This window comes from Callorhinus ursinus, unplaced genomic scaffold, assembly GCF_003265705.2.
Source record: "Callorhinus ursinus isolate GAN/ISIS: 27379988/994484 unplaced genomic scaffold, GSC_fseal_2.0 scaffold19, whole genome shotgun sequence".
Lineage (NCBI taxonomy): Eukaryota > Metazoa > Chordata > Mammalia > Carnivora > Otariidae > Callorhinus > Callorhinus ursinus.
The window spans coordinates 9,124,310-9,148,516 of NW_027397081.1; the positions used below are offsets into that span (position 1 = coordinate 9,124,310).

Consider the following 24,207-nt stretch of genomic DNA (forward strand, 5'->3'; position numbering starts at 1 on the left):
GCCCGCCTCCCCTCCGCACCTTTCGATCTCTAGAGGATGCTGGAAACCCTCCCCGTGGGAGTCTCTGGGTCTCCTGTGGGTGGGAAGAGTTTCCCCGGAGCACGACTTCCGGCCTGAAAGGGAAGCCCGCTCCCTTGTCTCCCAGACCGATTCCTCCCCCCAAATCCCCGCCACGCGAGGCTGCGGCGCACGGTATGGGTGTATTTGTGTGTGTTTGTACGGGGAGGGCGTTTGGAGGGAAGGTTACCGGGAGCTCCGTGGCCGCTGGGGGGCAGGGATCCCGGTGACAGAGACGGGGGTATTTTCTCTGTCTTCCACTTGGAAGCCTCAACCCCCTCCCCCCCCTTCGGGCACTCTGGGTGTTTCTTGGGGCCCGTTCGAGGGTTGTACCCGTCCGGAGCGTCCCCATCCTTTCGGGAGAGCGAAGCCCAGTCCTCGGGTCCGTCCCAGAGGAGCGTGAGCGGGGCATGCCCCCATGCCCGTCAAGCCGGCTGTCCGGATTCCGCGCCGGCGCAGCCTCCGGCCTCGGTCCGGAAAGAGATCTTCCTGTCGGTGTGGGCTGGGGGAAAGGCAGCCGTGGCCTGGGCCACGGGTGAGGGCAGAATAACCGGTGGGAAGGCTGCATTTTCACGAAGGACTCGGGTGAAGCTGCAGAGCTGCCTTTGAGCCCTGACTCCTTGGCTTCCTGGGTCGGAGGAGATCTTGTAATGGAGTGGTTCTTCGTCTCACACTAGCAAGATGCCTGATTTCCTCAGGATCGAGGGGTGAGTGAGCGGTGGGGTGGTTGCGCAAAACCGCTGCTAGCTACACACCGAATATCCTTGTCATCTGTTTTTTGGAGGCTTCTGTACAAAATAGAAAGTAAAAATCCCCTGAAAGGAGAAATTTAGGGCGTGTCTGCATTTGATGTCAAATGTTGGTATTTGTGGTCCCTGACATTGTGAGATCTAGGTATTTGCTTCATCACAAACTAATTTTGAGATTGGAAAGTTGATTTCTAATCTGGATCTTGTTTACATTGGGCTCTCTGGCCTGGGGCAAGTTATGCTTAAGGGAATTTCATCTACAAAATAGGAATGAAGATGCTTGCCTCGTATAAAACATGGGGTTGTTTTGAGGGTTAAATAAAATGGTGCTCTTGAAGGCACTTAATTCTGGGCAGTTTGAAAGAACTTGGATGTCCACTATCTCACTGTACATTCATCTGCACATTACTGTGGTCAGGCATTTTCCCCTCTAAGTGGTGAAGGGAAAACTACCTCTCAGGACCTCTGACTTCTTGTTCAGTGATCTTTCCTTTACTTCATGCTTCTTTAAAACACTGTAATAAAATATAAGATAATAAAGGAAATTATTGTTATTAAATGTTATTTATTGATTCATTTCAGATTGAAGAATGTCCCGTGTTCCACTGGGGAAGGTCCTCCTGAGGAATGTCATCCGGCACACAGATGCTCACAATAAGGTGAGAGGTACAATGTAGTTATTCCTCAGCATTTATTGGAGGCATACAGTGTGCCATGCATGATTTTGGTAGTTTGGAGGTACAAAGATGAATAAAATAGATAATTATAATCAATTTGATTAAGTACTATAGTAGAGACATATACAAGGTGCTTCAGTGCACTGCGGAAGGAACAGTGAAATCTGCCTTGGGAAATTAAGAAAGGCTTCACAGATTGCGTGGTATTTGAGCTGCTGTATTTGAACTAGTTTTTGGTGAACAGGTTCAAATTTACCAGGTGTAAAAGATCATTCCAGACAGAACATCATGTACTCATATGGCAACAAAGAAGAGCATGAAGCACTTGGGGTGTGGCAAGAAAGCGTGTGCATCTGGAAAGTAGGGAATGTTGTGGGGAGGTGGGTAGTGACAGAAGATGAGGCTCAAGTGGTAAATTAGAATTGGATTGTGATGCTTGGAGATTAGGCTTTTTCCTCTGAACAGTAAAGAAGCTATCAAATGTTTTTAAGCAGGGTGTGACAAGATTGTATTTGTATTTTAGAAAGATGATTTGTTAGCTGGGTAGGGGATGATAGACCAGATGGAATGAAACAGTAGAAACACCAGTTAGGCAATTGCAGTGCTCCAAGTGAGAGACGATGAGGAGTTCACATGAAAACAGTGACAGTAGGGATGAAGATGAGGAATTGAGGAGATAGAATCCAAAGGATGTGGTGACTAATTTAAACATAGAGGGTCATCACTTGATCACTGAAGCATAGTTGCAAAATTAAAAGGGGATAAATGAGTCTATGCAGGGTTAAAAAGTTCTCCTGTTGCTGCAGAATTCTACATATTTGAGATTGACTGGGTCAGATTATTTAGAGAATCCTGAATTTGTTTCCCAGGTTCCTGATTATGACCCAGTCTGTAATACAATAATTGGTGCAGAGTGTATTGTCAGTTACTTTTCTGTGATATATTGTTTTTAGTAATTATATTTCTTTTCTTTTAAAAAATCTAGATTCAGGAGGAATCAGATATGTGGAAAATAAGAGAACTGGAGAAACAGATGGAAGATGCTTACCGGGGGACCAAAAGGAAAATGTTACCCAGTAGTTCAAGGTGAAGTTGGAGCTCTAAGACCCAGAATAACTCAGATCTTGTTCAGAACCACCAACTTTCATTTAAAAGCATTTTAGTATGCTAAAGATAGATGAGTTCAGTTCTGTGAATCTTTAAGCCTTCCTTCCTTCATGAATCTAGACCCAAGCATAAAGGTAATGGCTATGATGCATATGGCTTAACTCTTAGTACTTATTTGCAATGGGGAATTTTTAAAAGTTCTACCTTGAACAACTTTAAAAGTTAAAGATTCTGTGTATTCTGACCTTGTCTGGTGGCTTTTAAGATTTTCTGTTGCTATCTTATGGTCACTGAGCTATCATTTACTCTTGTCCCCTTTTAGTAGTCTTTGACTCTCCCTCAGCCTTTTCTTTACCCCGTCTACTTCGTGTGTTCACCAGGTCACACAACTTTCACATTACCTTTTTAATAATTTCAGTGTGAATATGCAGGATTATGCAGGCTTAGTTGTCTTGTTTATGGAGGTATAGGAATGTCTGAGTATTGAGAACATTTCTTGGGCTTCATATGCCTGTTAGTGTATAGCTGTATGTATGAAAAATGACTGTAGTAATAATGCCGATTTCTTTTTTTTTAAATTTATTTTATTGTGTTATGTTAGTCACCATACATTACATCATTAGTTTTGGGTTTTTTTTGTTCTTTTTTTTTTAAAAGATTTTATTTATTTATTTGAGAGAGAGAGAATGAGAGATAGAGAGCACGAGAGGGAAGAGGGTCAGAGGGAGAAGCAGACTCCCGAGCCCGATGTGGGACTCGATCCTGGGACTCCAGGATCATGACCTGAGCCGAAGGCAGTCGCTTAACCAACTGAGCCACCCGGGCACCCTGTTCTGTTTTTTTTTGTTGTTGTTGTTGTTCTTTTTTCCGTCCAGCTTTATTGAGATATAATTGACATATAACATGTAGGTATACAATATGATGATGACTTGATACATACATACTGTAGAATAATTACTACAATGAGGTTAGCTAACACATCACCTGACACAATTACCTTGTGTGTGTGTGGGGGGGGTGTGTGTGTGGTGATAACATTTAAGATTTATTCTCTTAGCAACTTTTAAATATATATTACGGTGGTGTTAACTATAATCATCTTTGCTGTACATTAGATCCCCAGAATTTATTCATCTTATAACTGGAAGTTTGTACCCTTTGACCAACATATCTCCACCCCCTGGCAACCACCATCATACTCTCTATTTCTATGAGTTTGGATTTTTAGATTCCACTGTAGTGTTCCATGATTCATTGTTTGCGTATAACACCTAGTACTCCATTCAATACGTGCCCTTCTTAATACCCATCACCGAGCTAACCCATCCCCCCATCCCCATATAATGCCGATTTCTAAAGTTACCCAGGGAAACAGTTAACAGTGAGATATTAGAGAGTGAGTGTGCCTGTGTAGTACTCAGCCTTTGGAGTGCGATTGACTGTATGTCTGAGGTGCTTCAGAGAAGGAAGTATTCAGGGTATCCAAGGTAAAGAAGGCAGAGTCTCAATATAAAAATAAATATCCTTGCGGTCTGTTTTCTTGCTGAAGATGGTCCTTTGAGAATTTAGAAGTAAAGTTAGTGCAGATGATAATTTGTCTATTGGTTGTTCAATTCCAAGCAGCATTTCCAGAAACAAAATGTTGTTTTCATTTTTATTATTTTTAAAGATTTTATTATTATTTACAAAAAAATTTTTTTAAAAGATTTTATTTATTTATTTGACACACAGAGAGAGAGACAGCGAGAGAGGGAACACAAGCAGGGAGAGTGGCAGAGGGAGAAGCAGGCTTCCTACTGAGCAAGGAGCCTGATGTGGGGCTCGATCCCAGGACCCTGGGATCATGACCTGAGCCAAAGGCAGATGCTTAATGACTGAGCCACCCAGGTGTCCCCAAAATGTTTTTAGAGTGAATTATTGATACCTGTCATGGTCTAATAAATCTTTAAAACCATAATCCCTAAAGAGATTCTGATTGTCTTACTTCCTGTGGCTAGAATGGCGACTAGCATATAGGAGGCTCTTAAACATTTTTGATAGTTGATTAGCTTGTTTAGTGACTTGTTAGTGGACCTTGTAAGCACAGGCTATATCTGTGGTTCTCAACTTTTTTTCTACCCCAGCCTACTCATGGGTTAGGCCTTGCTCCTACATTGCTATGACCTCACTGTAGCAAGTTGCTGGTTTTCTGGGAAGGGAATATATTTCTAGGGTAGTTTGCAATGTTCCCAGCTGTGATTATGCTCTACTCCCCTCTTTGCATGTCCTCCTACTTGTGAGTCAATGCATGAGCTATAGCATGCCACAGTCCATAAGTCATTTTGTCTGTATTCTGCAATAGGATGGGTAGTAATGGTCAGATTTTCACTGGACAACTATACAGACTTATGGAGAGGAACAGATCATGTCTTTTTACATTGGTTTCTGTTTTTTTTTTTAGCACTAAATTGGTGGTTTTGTTTTCCTCTTAGCTTGTTCAGTGGGTTTTGTGCATGCCATTCGTTAAAGGAACCTCACAGATTGCTTCTAAATGTAAAATTCTTCTGTTTTTCCTTATAGCCGGATGCGTAGTGATGGTTTTGATGAAGAAAGTCAAAGAGACTATTGGAGGCCAAAGAATGAAATTTCTGGGGCACTGGAAGATGATTTTCTTAAGGCTAAATCCTGGAATAAGAAGTTATATGATTATGAAGCTAATATGCCAGACAGGTTTGTAACAAAATTCTTGTGACCATTAAAAATATTTGGCCTGAGAATGTGTACTTTTATTATTTATTTATTTATTTATTTATTTTTATATATTTTTTTAAGATTTTATTTATTGAGAGAGTGAGAGAGAGAGAGCCCAAGACGGGGTAGGGTCAGAGGGAGAAGCAGACTCCCCGCTGAGCAGGGAGCCCGACATGGGACTCGATTACGGGACTCCGGGATCAAGACCTGAGCCGAAGGCAGTTGCTTAACCAACTGAGCCACCCAGGCACCCGAGAATGTGTACTTTTAAAAATGAATTATCTCTACAAAAACTTGCACACAAATGTTCATAGCATAATTATCATAATGGCCAAAAAGTAGAAACCCAAATGTCTATCAACTGATGAATGGATAAACAAAATGTGGTACAGTAGCCCCCCGCTTCAAGCCCCCCCAGTGGTTGCCTAAATCTGTGAATAGTACTGAACCCTATATATGCTGTTTTTTTTTTTCTGTACATACATACATACATACCTATGATAAAGTTTAATTTCTAAATTGGGGACAGTAAGAGCATAACAATAACTAAAAATAGAACAATTATAACAATATACTGTAATAAATATGTGAATGTCATCTCTCATTTTATTTGTACTGTACTCTTGTGAGAATGTGGGATGATGGAATGCCTACGAGATGAGACAAAGTGAGGGGAATGACGTAGGCTTTTTGTTGTAGCATTAGGCCACTCCTGACCCCTGACAGTATGACAGGAGGAGGGTGATCTGCTTCCAAAAAGCAGAGCTGCAGATAAGGGGGGACTAATGGAATGTTATTTGATGATAAAAGGGATAAAGTACTGATAAGTGCTACAACATGGATGAGCCTTGGAAACAGGTGAAAAAAGCCAGACACAAAGGGCCACTTATTATGATTCTATTTATATGATATGTCCAGAATAGGCAAATCCATAGAGACAGAAATTAGATTCGTGGTTGCCATGGGCTACAGGAGAGGGAGGAATGGAGAGTGACTGCTAAGGGATGGAGTTCCTTTTTGGGTGATGAAAATGTTCTGAAATTAGATAGTGATGATGGTTGCACAGCTCTGAATATACTAAAAGCCACCGAATTGTACACTTTAAGAGGGTGAATTTCATGTTATAGGAGTTAAATAAAATTGCTTGGCTCAGTTGGTTAAGCGACCGCCTTCGGCTCAGGTCATGATCCTGGAGTCCAGGGATCGAGTCCCGCATCCGGCTCCCTGCTCAGCGGGGAGTCTGCTTCTCCCTCTGACCTTCCCCCATCTTGTGCTCTCTCTCACTCTCTCTCTCTCAAATAAATAAAATACAATATTAAAAAAAATAAAAATAAAATTGCTATGTAAAAAAAAAAATTGTTCCATTGCTGACAGCACTGTTACAAGTTGTTTTTGGAGAAGTACTTCACAGCTAAAGAGCAGAATAGAAGAGTTCCTTATCTTAAGAATGGCAAGTTCTCAAAAAAAAAAAAAAAAAGAGTAGCAAGTTCTCTTACAAATGGACAAAAGAATCCTTTGTGTCTGAAATGATAACATACAGTACAGAAAATGTAGCCAACTAAGTTACTGAGCTTGAAGGTGGGGTTGGCTCTACCATGTCTTTATTTTCTTTGTTCTATGTGCATGTCTGTGTCTTGCATGCACTAAGTCTAATTTTTTTTAATTTTCAAAAATGTATGCATTGCTTTAATAATGTAATAAAATATGTCATCTTACAGATGGGGTCACAGTGGTTATAAAGAGTTATACCCTGAAGAATTTGAAACAGACAGGTAAGGCAAATAGGCTTACTGAAAAAAAACCCAAAAAAACTAGAAACTGTAAGATTAATTCCAAGTCTGAACTATAAATTGGGTTCCTAATTTTACAAAGGAGATAATGTTTGCCATTAAAAATGTAACTAGAAAAATAATAGGCATTTTAGTTGGGAGATAATTGGTATTTTGCCTTTTTCTGATTGATGTTCTGCAGATATATATAGCATTTAGGTTTTTATACATAGTATTCCATACAGTAACTCAGTTTGGCAGATTAGAATTTTTATCTTCATTTTAAGAAAACAAAATGAGGAAACAAAACTCTGAGAGTGATCAAGTCACATAGTAACCCTATGTCAAAGCTCCTAAATTTCAAATGTTAACCCCAACTTTTTTTAAGATTTTATTTATTTATTTGAGAGAGAGAGAGAGAGAGCAAGCGAGCACAAGAGCAGGGGGAGGGGCAGAGGTAGAAGCTGAATTCCCGCTGAGCGGGAGGGAGCCTGATATGTGGCTCCATCCCCGGACCCTGAGATCATGACCTGAGCTGAAGACAGACGCTTAACCGACTGAGCCACTCAGGTGCTTCTAACCCCAACTTTCTATCTAGAATGCAGAATACTAAAATATAAATACACTTTTTATTTTCTATAGTAAAGCAGTTTCTCTTTTTTTATTAGTAGTGATCAGCAAGATATTACCAATGGGAAAAAAACATCTCCCCAAGTAAAATCATCTACCCATGAGTCTCACAAACACAAGAAGTCAAAGAAATCTCACAAAAAAAAGCAGAAAAAAAAGTCACACAAAAAACAGAAGAAAAGCAAAAAAGAAGCCACAGATATAACAGCAGATTCCTCAAGTGAGTTCTCGGAAGAAACCGGGGCTTCTAGTACCAGGAAAAGGAAACAGTCACATAAGCGCAAGAAAAAATCCAGGAAAAAGTCTCTCAAAAAATCTGCTTTATTCTTGGATGCAGAAAGTGACACTTCCCAGTCAGATGATTCCGCATCCAGCAGTTCTGAGGAAGGTGAGGAAAGAGACACTAAGAAAACCAAAAGGAAAAAGACAGATAAAAAAGTCCACGTCCCTGTAGTTAACAATGAAATACAGGAGAGGACGAACAAACGCACAAATTGGAAAGTGGCTACAGATGAAAGGTCTGCAGAGAGTTCAGAGGATGACTAAATGAGGAGACCTTCTCCATTTCCCATCTGACTGGTTACTTACAGCTCTTCCACCTGGGGGTTTTGCCAGTGATTCCGTTGCCCGGCACAGGGGCCCTGAGGTTGGAGCTGTCCTGTGCCATCTGTCTACGTTCTGACAGACTTCTTGTCTTCTGTTTTGGCCTGTTAAACTTGATCCTCTTATTGTTAATAGGGAATCTGGTATTTTGTTATGAAGTTTTCTTGAAGAGATTATTTTTTGCAATTAATCACATTTAGGGTAGAGTGCAAATGCAACAAATTAAAGGACCCAGAAAGCTGAATCCCAGTGACAACCTGGGTACACCAAATGGGATGTAGGATTTGGGGAAAGCAAGGGCCGGGATCAAGCGGTAGGTTGGAACTGGTGCTGCGTAGAATGTTGGAACAGCGTGTTGCCCTGTTTATATAGCAGGTGCCACAACTTTGTCTTCAGCCTTGGTGCTTCGATCTTTCTGTATTTTGGCCTCATAGATGTGGTCCAGTTTATTTAATGAGAAAATGAGTATAAGAGCAAGACATTTTTCCTTCATGATAACATCCATAGACAGCTGTTATTATGAGACTAGGGTTTTCTGTCAAATTTCCCTGCTGGACAGGGTCTGTGGCTACACTAATACCCCTAAACATGGTAATTGGTTTAGTAAATGGTTTTCTACGTCCTCTATATTGCCTAAATGGACTTGCGTTCGAAGTTATTTCTTCAGTTGTTTTGGTTAAGTCCTCAACCAAGTGGGATAAAATTAGGAATTAGTCATGCTGTCTGATGGCATTTAAATATTATCTTCCTTGTTCATTTCTAAATCTATTAATGAAATTTAGATTTTCCCTGAAACTAGGTTGAACCAGTTCCAAAATGCAACAGGCTTCTCAGGGACTCACCCACTTCTTCCCAGTTTGCCTTCTGATTAAAGCACCAAGCAGAGACCATATTATCTCCCTTTGCTATATACTGTGATCCCTACTGTTAATTCTTAAGAAACCAAAATATCACTGAAAAAAGGCTGGCAGAACACAAGTGAATTTTTTCATTATGACAGAATACCAAGTGACATATTGTTTTTTCTGGTTGCCACTTCATGGGCTGGGTAGAAAGCTTGAAAACTCAAGACTTTTGGTCTTGGTTCTGCCACTAATTAGTTATGAGGTCTGGAAAAGGTAAGTTAACCTCCCTGGCCTTACTTTCCCCGTGTATAATATAGAAATACTTCATGGTAGCATGACAGTGTAAGACACCAGCAATAGAATATAACTGTAACAACATTCCATGAGGTGGTAATATTTTACAGTTCTAACTACTAAATTTGTTCTCTTTACAGAACAGATGTCTAATAAAATGTTTAGTCATAAAATACATGGTTGGCTAGAGGTTCCCTATCCCTTGATTATAAGCAGGTGCTACCTTTGGGAATATTTACTTGAAATATTAATACTCTGGTACTCAATTGTCAATGTTCCATGGCATATATTTTTACCTTTGGGATTAGTAGGGGCCCAAGGTGGGGCAAGCAGTCTGTAATTACTACCTCTTAACCGAAAGACAAATTGTTTTGTTCTTGGAATAAGTGAAATCTTTGTTGGAAGGAGTTTTCAGCACGTATTTTTTTTTAGCATTGTTTCTGTGCTACAAAAGTACTGATTCTAGCACAGACTCAGGAAGATGGGCCAGTGGAACAGGCATCTCCAGGAAGTTGGTTCTGCTTCAGTCTTGACCTTCCCTTCCTCCCATACTAGCAGGTCTATTTCTTTCTCAAGAATACACATCCTGCCTGTTTTGTTTTTGCCATGTTTACTTTTTCTTGGTCATATATAAGCAATAAAGCTGTTCTCTGTTCTTCACCTTTCTCAACCCCAATTTCTCTTCTATACCTTAGGCTAAGTCTTTGATGGTTCTTCTAGCCCCCTTAAATATGGCTGAGGATGGCCTTTGAAAACCTAAGATCTCTCATTTGCACTACTGGTCTTGGAACGTACTTCCAATGTTCCTGCCAATCAGAGATCTCTATATTAAATCCCAAAATGGGATTAGGGAAAAAAAAGAAAAAGAGTTGGAGAATTCAGATTTATTGAATAACTGTTGTGATAAAACATGGAATTTCTGAATTCCAAATAAATAAATTTCACTTTTTGAACATTTGATCTGTTACTTCTTAGCACCAATAGGCTTGGTAACAGCCTCAAGTTCACCTGACAACAGGCTGACAACTTTCCCCCACTGGCCCTTCCATCTGCTTCACAACAAGTGAAGCATTGCTTCTGTCATTCTCCCAGGGGATGGCCTACTGCCCTCCTTTCTGTACAATCTGGGCAAACCGACTGGTGATGGCAAGAGTAGTGTCAATGAAGCGGTCCACGCAGCTAGAGAGACAATTTTCAGTGCGAGAGTCTAGGCGATTCCCTGGCTTCTCCACACATTTATCCCAGCACAGCTCCATGAAGTGATGCACCTAAGAGGAAAGAAAATTAGTAACCATTGCTGTCTGCGTATAGGTCTAACTGCCAACTTTATTTCCTTCCTGTTTTTCTCCTTTTCTGTCACTTGACTAAACCATTCTTTCAGTCAACAAACCATGGGCTCTCCTCTTTCCTCACTTCCTAATTTGTCGTTAGTATGGCCCAGATCCTTGTTCCTACATTGCAATAATCCTTTATCCTTTCTGTTTTTCTCCTCTTTAGTAATTGAAAATAACTTTCCATCAAGTCACCCCTGTGCTTAATGCACAATTCCTCTGTTAGCCACTCAGGGCAGCCCATTATTTAACCACCAACCTGTTCAGCTTCAATGAAGTACACACACAGCATACTCAATGTGACTTAATATTCCCAGAATGCCCTACCTAAAGATTTGTCCCATTCTTCAAAACAGTTCAAATTTTTACCTCCTTGAAGGCCGCTGTCTATTTTTTCCGATTGTGTTAAGTCCTTAATCAGACTGTAAATTTTCAGGCAGGGTTAGACGTATTCCCAAGTTGCACCAGTGTAAGCTGGGAAGGTATGGTACCAATTAATTTCCCCCAAAACCACTGCTCTCCTGTCATTCCAAACCTATCCCTTACAGACTAGTTCCTAAGTTCCAAACCTTTTTGGGGTCATGGACACATTTGTGAATCCAATGAAGGTTATGGATCCACTCTCCACAAAAATGCACATCAGGTACAGAAAATGTGTTTCTGCTATTTAATCCGTCGCGAACACCGCCCGCCCCCCCACAAGGGGGGGGTAACCATTTACTGAGGGCTTCCTAGACTGGGTACCAAGCCGTCAGGCAGTACTCTCTGCGGTCCTAAAATATGACTGTCATCTCCGTTTGGTTAAGCAATTAGCCACGCTGCTGGTGGTGCCTCCAGTAAGGGTCCACGCCGGGTTTCGAACCATGCCGAAGAGGCTCCAAAACGCTTGTTCTAACCTACAGTCCAAACTGACTCCTTCAGAGCCCCCCTTTCTCCATTAATGTTCCACTGCTTTGTCGTTTTCAAACACATGAGCGCATATGACCTCTACAGTCCAGTGAGGCAGCAGGAGACTGCGGAACCGAGGCCCACCGTGGCTGGGTGTCTTGCGGAGGGGCACGCGGCCTGCGAGGGGCAGAGGCAGGATCAGAACCAGAGCTTCCGAAGGCCAAGCCCAGAGAGCTCGCCGCCAAACCAGGTTCCGTTGCCCTTGCGTCGCCCGAACCTTTCTTCTCTGCTTTACACTTTCTCTTTCCCGCACGCTGGGTGTGCCTAGCGGGCGCCTGAGCACTACTGGTCACCAGAGGCTGGAGCCTTTTCTGGGAAGGACCCGGCGCGGCAGGAGCGAGCACCGGGCAGTGCCCCCGTGGTGATGTCGCAGGGCTCTGCTCGTGTTTTCCTAGCGGCTGTCACCTCACGGGCAAAGTAAAAAGTCTGAAAGCTCAACCCGTGCCTCACCCTCCTGTCTCTTCCCCTTGGTGCCTGGCCCCGCACCTGTGCAGTGAACTGCGCCTTCTGTTGTTCGGCCGCCACCAGGCGCTGCAACTCCGCTTCGTCCGCCTCACCCAGCTCCGCCATCGTCCGCCTACAGCTCCGGCCTTCCGACGAGCGTGTGCGCGCATGTGCGGCGGGCGCGCGCCAGCTTCCGACTTCCGGTTCAGCCGGCATTTTCCCTCGCCCTGTTTTCTCGAGTGCTCGCGGGGTGGGAGTTGTCGAGTGACTGCTTCCGGGTTGCCGGGTGACCTTGAGTCTTCGGAAGCGAGATGGCGAGTCTCTGGAGGTTGAGTGTCCTGTGCGGTGCTCAAGGAGGCCGAGGTGAGGGGTCCTGGGAGCGGGAGGTTCTTAGCGCAGCCTCCAGCCGGGGAAGGGAGGGCAGCGAGGATTTGTCCGCGGGGTGGTGAGGCCTCTTAAGCAGGGAATCCTTCCTCCGTCCGGTTGGCCGATCTGGCTCCGGTCAGCACCACGGCTGTAACCTCCGTTGTCTACGCGCCCAGATGTCCTCCGAGCGGTTATCTCCCCTGTTTCGGGCTGACACGGGGAATGGGGTAATCCGAAAGAGAGCTCCTCCTGGAAGTTAAGTTCTGCTGACGCTGTTCCTAAAAGTTTTTTTCTTTCTTTTTTTTTTTTCCCCTCCGCATTCGCTGTCCTTAGAATGCGCCCACCCGGCTTCAGAAAAGTGTGGGGTTAGGCTCCAAACCCCAGTGCCTGGCCTTTCCCATTTACCCTGGAGTTGGTGGAGAGGGGCTTCTGGAAATCAATTCGATAATCACGGCATTGGACATTTGTGTTATACCAGGCACCGTAGTAGGAACGGGATACAAATGTGTATAAAAGATAGTTCTTGCCCTGGAAGAGTTTTCATTTTTATAGGGAAAACACATGTAAACATAATTTAACATAAAGCAGAAACTCTTGTGCTGCACATAAATTGTTATGCCAGTCCAGAGGAAGAACATATTTAGCTGTGTGTTTTGGAAGAATTACCCTGTCTTGGTGTCTGAAGGAGGTGTGTGTGTCTTGAGGATGAGGAAGGCCACAGGGGGAAGGGCATTACAGGTGGAGCTACTGGGATGAGCAGAAGTGATGATGAAGGTGTAGGAACAGCGAGGTAGGAGAGAAGATAAACCAGATATGATTAGAGTGTGAAGCTCAAGGTGAGGAATGAGAGCTGAATCTGGAAAGGTGAACTGGAATCAAATCATGGAAGAACTTGCCTTGATGTGGAGTATGCATTTACCTGATGTGAACAGGACCACTGAAAGATTGGACATAGAGTTGAAGTTTAGATTGGCTACTTGGATAACACTGTGGTAGATGGCCGTCATGGGAGATGGGACGGGCTAAGACGCAAGTCAGGGAGATGAGATAGGACACTATCGTAGTGCAGGCAAGGATTGTGAGGTCCTGAACTTGGAAAGTGGCACAGAAAAGAGCAGATTGTCTCAAGAAATGTTAAGGAGATACATCAGTATGATTTGGTGATTGACAATTTCGCGGTGTTGGGGGGAGTTTTATATGACTTAGAGATTTTTGGGTTAAAGAGTGGGATGTTATTAAATAAAGTGGAGAACATGCAAATGAGTGACGAGTTTGGTTGAGAAAGTGAGTTGAAGGGTGATTTTAGTTTTTGGCATAGTGAGTTTGAGGATCATGTAGGATATCTTAAGGGAGAGGCCCAGCAAGCACTTAAACTTCTGAAACACTGGAGAGATGACAGGGCTGCAGATGCAGAATTGGGTCTCATCAGCTTACAGGTAGTATAAGTATAAGTATAATGGCCAAGGGAGGGCTTAGGACATGAGAGCAGTGGGCAGATGATAGAATGCTACGAAGACATATAAAAGCGTGTGCAGCAGTGAAGGCAGAAGTACCTGTGTGGGCAAAGACTCCGTGCAGAAATAATTAGTGTTAAGAATGTTAAGAAAAGCTATCTCGGACTGAACACTTTAAGCACTAGATTCATTATACACATTATCTCATTTAAGCCCCCAGACAGGTAGATACTGCTATCCCCATTATTTTATTTTATTTAAAAAAAAAGAAAAGGTGTAGGAAGGTGTAGGAACAGCGAGGTAGGCTGATACAGGATGTCAGAGGATCAAAGGGGGGACTAGAAGAGAGTTGTTCAGAAAAGAACAGAGGAAAGGCCCGATAAGATGAAGACTGAACAGTATTTGTTGGATGTGTCCACATGGAGACCATTGGCAACTTTAATAAAGCAGTTGTAGTCAGGATGAAGTAAGTTTCAGAGTTCAAGAATGATAGGGAAGTGAGGAAGGGGAGGTGATTGAGACAATATTTTAAAGAAGCATAGTTGGAAAGAAGAAAGGGAGCAGGGGAAGAGTGCATGACATTAGAGGACACAGGGTCAAGGGAGGGGTCACATATATTACATCAGTCAGGGGGAAATGGCCAACAGGAAGGAAGGAGAGGTGAAAGACACAGGAGAGAAATTACCTTTTAATTGAGTACTTATGACATAATGGGAATTACGCTCAGCACCTTGAGTATTTTAATTTTCAGTGTAGTATTATGAAGTAAGTGCTACTATTTTCATTTTACAGATGAGGACATTGAGGCTTAGAGAATTTATTTAACTTAATTGCCCATCACCGCATAGCTAGTAAGTGGTAGAGTTGTGTGAACTTAGGTCTGTTTTTTAACCAAGAGACAGGATCCAAAAGGGGACAGAAAAGGATAGGTTCAAAAGTACAAGTGGAGGGGCGCCTGGTTGCTCAGTCGTTTAAGTGTCTGACTCTTGATTTCGGCTTGGGTCATGATCTCAGGGTTATGAGATCGAACCCCATGTCAGGTTCGTGCTTGGTGTGGAGCCTGCTTAAGATTCTTTCTCTCCTCATCCCTCTGCCCCCCAACACCCCCGAAAGAGTACAAGTGGAGAGGGGCACCTGGATGGCTCAGTCAGTAGAGCATGCGACTCTCGATTCGGGGTTGTGAGTTCAAGTCCCACATTCGGTGTAGAGATTACTTAAAAATAAAATCTTAAAAAAAAAAAAAAGAACATGGTAGTAGATGTGCTTCCCAAACTAGACTGAACTCTTTGAGGACAAAGGCTGTCTTTTGTCTCTTGCTCCAGTCTAGCGCCTACTCTTACCTGTAGTAAATGTTTGTTGGATGAATAGATGAATATATGGAAAGAGAAAGGAGCTATAATTTACTTCTTAAAATTAGTAAGAGTGCAGGGGCGCCTGGGTGGCTCAGTCGTTAAGCGTCTGCCTTCGGCTCAGGTCATGATCCCACGGTCCTGGGATCGAGCCCCACATCGGGCTCCCTGCTTAGCGGGAAGCCTACTTCTCCTTCCCCCGCTCCCCTTGCTTGTGTTCCCTTTCTCTCTGTGTCTCTCTCTGTCAAATAAATAAAATCTTTAAAAAAATTAGTAAGAGTGCAGCCCTTTTACATAGGTGGTTCATTGATTTTTCGGTCTTTGAGGGGCTACTTTAGTGTGAGCTTATAACAACCCAGGGAAATAGATACTCCCCTCATTTTGCAGATGAGATGTTATTCCCTATTGGGGCTTAAGTAGCTTGCTTATGGTTATTTAGAAAGTCTGTCAGTCCTGTTAAAGGAGAAGTGTTTATGACCCTCCTAATGTCTCTTTCCTCAGCTCTGTTTCTCCGAATCCCGGTGGTCAGACCTGCTCAGGTCTCAGCATTTCTCCAGGACCAGCCTACCCCAGGATGGTGTAGAACACAGCACATTCACCTGTCACCCAACCACTATTGTATGTTTTTTTTTTTTTTTTTCATTGCTGCTGCTTTTTGGGCTCTGGCCCTCTTCATCTGGGCAAATTTTCATGCCTTTGACAGGACTTGCTAGCTGTGGAACAGAACTCTTATGTCCGACTCTGTCAAATGAGGACCTACTTAGCCTGCACCTTTGGGCAGACAATGCCAGCATGGTTGAATGATGCCATTTATACTCCTAGAGAACCTTCTGATCTAAGTTTATTTCAAACTTCAGTTTTTTTCTAAAAGAAAATAGCTCTTAGGAAGAGTCTGTACAGTCTTATTTATTTAGCTGATGGAGAGGAGCCAGATACAAATATTTTAGAGTAGTAGACAGTTTAAAAAGTCATACATATTTATAGCTGTAATTGACTTGCTTATTTTTACTTAGGTCAATATTAAAATCAAGTGGCATTTTTTAGGGTGAATATTATAGAAAATCTGTAGGTGAATAATGAGTGAACTATTTCCAGTTTTAAAGTCTGGAAAGATCTGTATTTTGCAGGGATAAAGACTTATCTTGACGCTTAAGTCAACAACTTACATATGGTTGCATCTGAGTTATGAGAAATTAGGCAAGTATAGTTTTTCTGCTTTTTAGAATTATTTTATCTTTGAAAAGGTTTTGTTTCTCCATTCCTAAATTTTAAATTTAGCAGAGTGATTTTAATTTGGGGTATGTGGGCTGAAGAAAAGCCCCTGAAGTTGTAAACGTAGTTTTTACTGTGTGTGTCCATGTGCATTTTTCTGGAGAGTATTCCCAAAGGGGTCTGTAACCAAAAAATGATAGAAGGTCCTGAAGAAATGTTTAAAGCGCATTTTGTTTTTCATTTATTTAAAAGAAGTTCTCATGTTCCGTATTTGTTTTGGGCTATTTATAAGTAATGGGACAGAAGAAGGACCATAATCCTACAAGTTTGTATCAGAACTTTTTGAGTTGGCTGGTTTAATTTTGTTTTGGGAGTGTTTTTATTATTACCTTACTTCTAATTCTAAAGATTAGAAGGTGTAAATAAAAGAGTAATGTTGTAAAGGAATTCCTCAGTTGGTATTAACTTGTATTTATAAGGTATCTGTCTGTTACACTAAAGTTGAAGATTGTTAATTCTGCAAAGGTACTTCGTTCATCTTCTTGCCTGTCGGCAAAGTGGGTCAGTCTTCTAATCTATGTAAGCACCAAGATACATTGTGCTAAAGAACTTCAAAGAAGGGAGGTAGCATCTTTCTCAAGTACCTTGTTTATCTTAACTCTTTATGCTCAGAGCTAAGTCTTATATGCATGCTGTTTGCCATTCTGTCAGCTGGGTTATTTTGTGGCAAATATTGAACATGAGCAATGTGTGTTACCCCCTTTCACCTCTTATGAATCTGGTTCTTCCTTTCTGTAGCTAGTTCTAAGGCTGCATCTCTCCACTGGACTGGTGAGAGGGTTGTCAGTGTTTTGCTCCTGGGCCTAATTCCAGCTGCTTATTTGAATCCTGGCTCTGCGATGGACTACTCCCTGGCGGCAGCCCTCACTCTCCACAGTCACTGGCAAGTACAGCAGTCCCTTCAGTGTTAACATTGCTCAGTTTATTAGTTGTGAGCTTGTCTTATTAGAAGTTGATTGAGATACTCAGACCTGTAGATTACTTTAAACATATATAAAATATTTATATGCCCAGATTTATGTGTCCACCTGCCTATTCGATGTCTTCACTTCCATAGCTAATAGGCATTTTGAATATAACATGTTATAAAACTGAGTTCTTGATCTCCCCACATCTCTTCCTCCGGCACTCTTGCTCATCTGAATTAATGGCATTTCCATTCTTCTAACTACTCATGCCCCAAACCTGGCCATCATCTTTGATTCCAGTAGTAGTGTCCTAATTGGTCCTCCTTCTGTCCCCAACACAGCAGCCCCAGTGATCCTGTTAAAATATTAAGTCACGTCAAACATTCTCCTTCTCAAAATATTTTGCAGTCTTTTAACCTCCCTTAAATTAAAAGTCAGAATTCTTATGGTGGTCTACAGACCCGACGTAATTTGGCCCTGTTTCTTCCCTCATCTCCAACTACTCTCTTCCTCATTCTCACTGGCTTTGATAATTCTTAGACACGCCAGGGACACTCCAGGCCGCAGGACTTTACTTTTACTCTTGCTTCTGCCCAGCACTCTCTTTTTCTAGTTACACACTTAGCTTGTTCCTCATTTCCTTCACATCTGAAATGTCACCTTCTCAATAAAGCCTTCTGTAACCACTTATTTACAATTGCAGTGTCCTTCCCAGCATTACTTATCTCTCTCCCCTATTTTATTTTTCTCAGTAGTGCTTATTACCTTCTAATATACTGTATTATCTATGTATTATTTTCTATACTCCTTGTCTCTCCCCTCATTAGAATGAAAGCACAGATACAGAGAATCACGAGAATCATCCATGGCTTAATGAATTATTACAAGGGTAACACTGCCCAGGTCAAGAAATAGAACTGCAGAAGCGTCTTCTTGTGTTCTACCTCAGTCATAACTACTCAACATCCTCCAACCAGGAACCATTATCCTGATTTTCATAGTAATCACTTCTTTACATTTCATCATAGTTTTATCATCTGGTTGTCCTTAGACACTATAGTTCAGTCTTGCCCTTTTTTAAAAAAGAGATTTTTTACTTTACGTTTGCTCTTGTAGCTTTAGTGCCTAGAGCAGTACCTGACACATAGCACTAAGTAAATATTTGTTGAATGAATGAATTTCCAGTTTCTATTTATTTTACCCAGTGTAGTTTGTTAGATTTTCTAAGTTAATGAACCTTCTGAAAAGTTTGTAAGTAACAGTTGGGTTCTTTGAGTTCATTTTCTGTTGTTTCACAAGGACATTATGACATTATGGGCAAGGGAAGCATTTTTGTATTGCTAGAGCTGAAAGGACATGGGACTATCTTAACCAACCCTGTTACTTTATAGATGTGGAAACTAAATCCCAGGGTGGTTAAGTGACTTGTCAGAATGATTTTGTACCTAGTGTTAAAAGGGGATTTTGCCTACCTACTTTTCCAGGGTTGGTTGGGGAATTAGCCTTTAACCAGATAAACCTTTCAAAGTAAAGGATTCTAGTTGCATATGAAATATTAGATCACAAGTAACAGTGAGATTTCTCTAATAAGTAGTTCTTGGCAGGAGATCCATCTAAATCGCAAAAAGTCAGAATAAGAGAAATCTGAAGTAATATTTTTTTTATTATTTTTCATTTATTTCATACTCCTCCATTTTCCTTACTGATTCTCCCTTCTCTCTCTCTGTCTCTCTCACACACACACACACACACACACACACAAACACACAGGGTGACTTGAAAGAGTTGTCTATAATTGTGCACTAATTCCTCAGCATCCAATCTCTCTTAACCCACATTAATTGGGCTTTCATCCCAATTACATAACTGAAGTCATTCTTACCAAAGTCCCCACCAAACCTTCATTTTTCCAAATCCAGCTGTCTGTTTTCGGTCCTCCTGTTGCTTGAACTCTCAGCAGCATTCAACTTAATTGACCATTCCCTCCTTAAATAATTTTCCTTTGACTTCTAGATGCTATACCCACCATGTTTTCCTCCACCTCGCCAGCTGTACCTTCTACCTTCTCAGTCTCTGATGCCTGCTCCTCTCCTTTTCTGACCTCTGAATAATAAAGCTCTGAATCCTGGGCTCAGTCTTGCTTTCTTAATTTCTCTTAATTTCCTGAGTTGAGCTCAGATCTGACCTCTTTTCCTGATCTACAGACCTGTATTTCCAGTTGTCTAACTAACATAATCCACTTGGATGTCTAATAGTGATCCCAAATTTAACATTGCCTGAAATCACTCTTTTCCCCCATATCTCTCTTGATTTTTCCTCAAAGCCACCTCCTTTCCTGTTCTTCCCTAACTCCATTAAATCGAGTTTCTCAAGCCAAAAATCTTAGGAGTTATTCTAGATATTTCTTTTTGTCTTACCTCACCTCTAGTCCATCACCTCTTTTTGTTAGTTCTCTCCTCAAAACATAGCCTGCCTCAGTTGTCACTTCACACCATCTCTCCTGTCACCAGCCTAATTTAAGCCAGTAGTCTTGCTAAGGCACTTTGTTTGCCTCCTCTAAGTGGTTTTCTGTTTCTGTTTTTGCCCCTGCCCCTTTCTCCTGCCTGCACTGTCCATTTGCCATACTATAGCCAGAGTGGCCTTTTTTAAAAGTAAAATTACATTTATCTGAAGAGGACATACAAATGGCTCATAAGCACAGGAAAAAATGCTCAACATCATTTGTTATTATAGAAATGCAAATCAATGGACGCCTGGATGGCTCATCGGTTAAGCACCTGACTCTTGATTTCGGCTTAGGTCATGATCTTGGGGTTGTGGGGTTGAGCCCCGAGTCGGGCTCTGTGTTGGGCATGGAGCCTGCTTTAAGAGTCTCTCCTTCCCTCCCTCCCTCCCTCCCTCCCTCAAAAAAAAAGAGGCAAATTAAAACCACAATGAGATACTGCTTCGCACTCACTAGGAAGGCTGTTATCAAAAAGATGGACAATAACACGTGTTTCAAGGATGTCGAGAAGTTGGAGTCCTCATATGTCTCTTCCAGGAATGTAAGACATTACAACCACTTTGGAAAAAGTTAGAGTTACCATATGACTCAGTGATTCCACTTTTAGGTGTATACCCCTCAAAATTGAACACATACGTCCTCACATGAGAACTTGTATAGTAATATTCATAGTGTTATTTATAATAGCCAAAAAGTGAAAACAATCCAGATGTCTATCTACTGATGAAGAGTTATAATAACCAAAAAGTAGAAACAATCCAAATGTCGATCAGTTGATGATTAGCTAAGGAAAATACAATATATTCTTACAAAGGAATATAATTTGGCTACACAAAAGGTTGAAGTACTGATACGTGCCACAACATGGGTGAACCTTGAAGATGTGAAATGAAAGAAACTTGACACCAAAGACCACATATTGTATGATTTCTATAAAACGTACAGAGTAGGCAAGTCCATAGAGACAGAAAACTAGTTGAGTAATGGGGTTTCTTTTTGGAGTGAAGAAATGTTCTGGAATTTTAAATAGTGATGATGTTGCACAACTTACGACTTTTAACACTTTAGTATACACTTTGAAAGGCTTAATTTGGGGGCAGCTAGCTGGCTCAGTCGGAGGAGCATGTGACTCTTGATCGCAGGGTTGTGAATTTGAGCCCCATGTTGGATGTAGAGATTACTTTAAAAAAAAAAAGGTGTTAATTCTATGGCATGTGAATTATATCTCAATAAAGCTGTTATTAAAAATAAAATTAGGTCGGGGCACCTGAGTGGCTCTATCGTTAAGCATCTGCCTTTGGCTCAGATCATTATCCCAGGGTCCTGGGATCGAGCCCCGCATCGGGCTCCCAGCTCGGCAGGAAGCCTGCTTCTCCCTCTCCCACTCCCCCTGCTTGTGTTCCCTCTCTCGCTGTATCTCACTGTCAAATAAATAAATAAAAAATCTTAAAATAAAATTAGGTCACTACTTACTTAGATTACTCCCTACTTAAAACATATCTGTGGTTTCCCATTACATTTCAAATGAAACTAAAAAAAAATTTTTAAGATTTTTATTACTATTTTTAAAGATTTTACTTACCTATTTGAGAGAGAGAGAGAGAGAGAGAGACAGTGACAGAGAGAGCACAAGCCGGGAGGAGAGGGAGAAGCAGGCTTCCATTGAGTAGGGAGCCGGACATGGGGCTCGATCCCAGGACTCTGGAATCATGACCTGAGCCAAAGGCAGACGTTTAACAGACTGAGCCACCACCCAGGCGCCCCAAAGATTTTTATTTTTAAGTAATATCTACACCCAACTGGGGCTCAAACTCAAACTCCCAAGATCAAGAGTCGTGCACTTTATTGACAAAACCAGCCAGGTGCACCTGAAATTCAAGCTTAGGACCATCAAGGCCCTGTGTGATCTGCCCTTCCCACGTTCTGCAGCCACACTGATCTTTTTGCTATTCCTCAAAGATGCCAAGGTCATTGTCACTTTTGTTTGGAATGTTCTTCTCATTCAGGTCATCCTTTCTAAAATATTTCCTCATAGCACATATGTACTTTTTTCCTTCTTCACTAGAATCTGTTCTATAAGGGCATGGATGCTGTCTTACTTGCTGTTCTTTCAACCTCTATACCAGATTCTGGCATACAATATCTGCTTCATTTTTTTTTTTTTAATTAATGAAAAACTCTGTAGAGCATTTGTTTTAAAGTTTATTTATTTTTTTAGTAATCTCTACATCCAGTCTGGGGCTCAGACTCATGACCCTGAACTCAAAAGTCACATGCTTTACCAACTAAGCCAGCCAGCTGCCCCTTGAGCATTTTTTAGTTAAAGAAAAAAAACTCCAAACCCCAAGATTTTGTAAATGGAGTGGTAATTAACTACTGTCTTTGATATAAATAACTGGAAAATTTAAAGAATAGAGATGTCTTTATTATATTAATTGGAAATTCTTGGTTCCTTCATTTTTGTTTGTGATTCCTGTTACCATGAGTTGTATTTTGAACCTGGTGATTATTTTTTGGCATTCAAGTTAGCCATATAGCCTTCTGAATTGTGATTTTTCATTTGTACTTTTTTTTTTTTTCCTTTTAGGGGCCTTGGACAAGTGGTTACTGACTATGTTCGAGGGGATGCTTTGCAGAAAGCTGCCAAGACAGGCATTTTGGCACTGTCGGCTTTAACCTTTGCTGGGCTTTGTTATTTCAACTATCATGATGTGGGCATCTGCAAAGCTGTTGCCATGCTGTGGAAGCTCTGACCTTTTTGACTTAATACCTTGAGAATTGATTGTACACCTCTTTGCCTCTGCTCTGTCATGCCATTCAACTCACAATAAGGAGGAAATAACAGATAAGTCCATTGGTGAGACAAACCTCTTCTCATCACCTGGTTATTTTTAGAATTTAGTCTTCGAGGAAAAGGTTCGAGAGGAATTGTATTCAAGAAATTTGGAGACTGGGTTCCTTGGTCTGGTGAGTTTATGGGGTTGTGTCCCAGCTTCTCACAAGACTCATAGCATAACTAACCATTATGTATGAGCTTTTGCCTGTTAGCTAATCAGATTCTTAAAGGGAATTCAGCTTTATTACTATCAATACCTGATCAAACTTCTGTGTTTGTCCTGGGAATGTTGGAGAAAGGGAAAGCCTGTTAATTCATAAGTAAAGATTTTGCAGAAAATTAGTGTTTAATTTTTGAAAATTTCCCTCTGTTCAGTCAGTACCAGTTACTGATGGTTACATGTCCTAGGGAAACTTTAAAATTAGGAAATACTGATATTTCACATTATTAATTTCTAAATCCTGGGAAGAAGAGCCTGGAGAGCTTCTGAGTATAGAGAAGTTCCATGTAGGAAAGAGGTCCCCTCATAGATGTATCAAAGTATTGTAGATTGTAAACCAAGACTTAATCCTCAAATGTGTTTATTTTACTTGTCCTAAAATAATCTGTCTACAAATATAAAACTGTAAGTAATAAATTGTTATTTTCCCACTGTAGGAATCTCTAATGTGAAAATGTATTCTATGAAAATAAAGTTTTTTTAAAAAATAAAATTCTATCTAATAAAAATGTATTCTACTCTTTTATGTTTAACTGTCCCTAGTTTTATTCAGTAGAACTTGGTGTCTGTTGCATATACACCATTAAAACCGGACTGTTTAAATTTCTTTCTAGGGCTTAGCAGTTAGGTAAATTACAAAGTAGTGTAATACAAAAAAGACTTAAATGTAATAGGCAAAAATATACTGAGTATGAGTAGTTTGGTATGAGGGAAGTATAAAGATTAAATACATTTGACCCTTGAATAACACAGTTGCTCTGGTCCACTTATATGTGTATTTTTTTTTTATAAATACAGCACTACAAATGTATTTTTTCTTTGCGATTTTCTTAATATTTTTTCTCTAGCTTTATTGTAAGTAGTATATAAATCATATAACATAAAAATGTATGTTAATTACTGTTTATGTTATCAGTAAGGCTTTTGGTCGCTAGTAGGCTATTAGTTCAGTTTTTGGGGAGTCACATAGATTTTTGACTGAGGTGTCGGTGCCCCTAACCCCCACATTCTTTAAGGGTCAACTGTAGTAGGAATTAGAATGAGGGTCAGATTATGATGTTCTGTAAATGCCGCCTTTGGAATTTAAATTACATTCTGTATGCAGTTAGTTTGAT

At 41.1% G+C, this 24,207-nt stretch overlaps 3 protein-coding genes across 7 annotated transcripts; 2 read left to right on the plus strand and 1 right to left on the minus strand.

Annotated features, from left to right (window-relative positions):
* The first annotated feature begins 39 nt into the window (after positions 1–39).
* Positions 40–10,121, plus strand: NKAPD1 (NKAP domain containing 1). Of its 4 annotated transcripts, XM_025893361.2 has the most exons (7): positions 117–192; positions 735–764; positions 1,389–1,465; positions 2,469–2,569; positions 5,150–5,299; positions 7,039–7,092; positions 7,758–10,121. In XM_025893361.2, the coding sequence occupies exons 3-7, from the start codon at positions 1,397–1,399 to the stop codon at positions 8,263–8,265; spliced, it is 882 nt and encodes a 293-aa protein (XP_025749146.1). In that variant the 5' UTR covers positions 117–192; positions 735–764; positions 1,389–1,396; the 3' UTR covers positions 8,266–10,121. The 4 variants fall into 4 exon arrangements, with proteins under 4 accessions (XP_025749145.1, XP_025749147.1, XP_025749146.1 ...); XM_025893360.2 differs by lacking the exon at positions 735–764 and having other exon boundaries at positions 40–192; XM_025893362.2 differs by lacking the exon at positions 735–764 and having other exon boundaries at positions 57–192; positions 7,761–10,121.
* A 209-nt stretch (positions 10,122–10,330) lies between these two features.
* On the minus strand, positions 10,331–12,381 carry TIMM8B (translocase of inner mitochondrial membrane 8 homolog B). The gene is made up of 2 exons (XM_025893365.2): positions 12,227–12,381; positions 10,331–10,729 (listed from the first exon to the last, which is right to left on the minus strand). The coding sequence occupies exons 1-2, from the start codon at positions 12,308–12,310 to the stop codon at positions 10,562–10,564; spliced, it is 252 nt and encodes an 83-aa protein (XP_025749150.2). The 5' UTR covers positions 12,311–12,381; the 3' UTR covers positions 10,331–10,561.
* A 13-nt stretch (positions 12,382–12,394) lies between these two features.
* SDHD (succinate dehydrogenase complex subunit D) lies at positions 12,395–23,601 on the plus strand. Of its 2 annotated transcripts, XM_025893363.2 has the most exons (4): positions 12,395–12,547; positions 15,855–15,971; positions 17,364–17,508; positions 22,624–23,601. In XM_025893363.2, exons 1-4 carry the CDS (start codon positions 12,496–12,498, stop codon positions 22,787–22,789), a joined length of 480 nt encoding a protein of 159 aa, XP_025749148.1. In that variant the 5' UTR covers positions 12,395–12,495; the 3' UTR covers positions 22,790–23,601. The 2 variants fall into 2 exon arrangements, with proteins under 2 accessions (XP_025749148.1, XP_025749149.1); XM_025893364.2 differs by lacking the exon at positions 17,364–17,508.
* Positions 23,602–24,207: the final 606 nt, after the last annotated feature.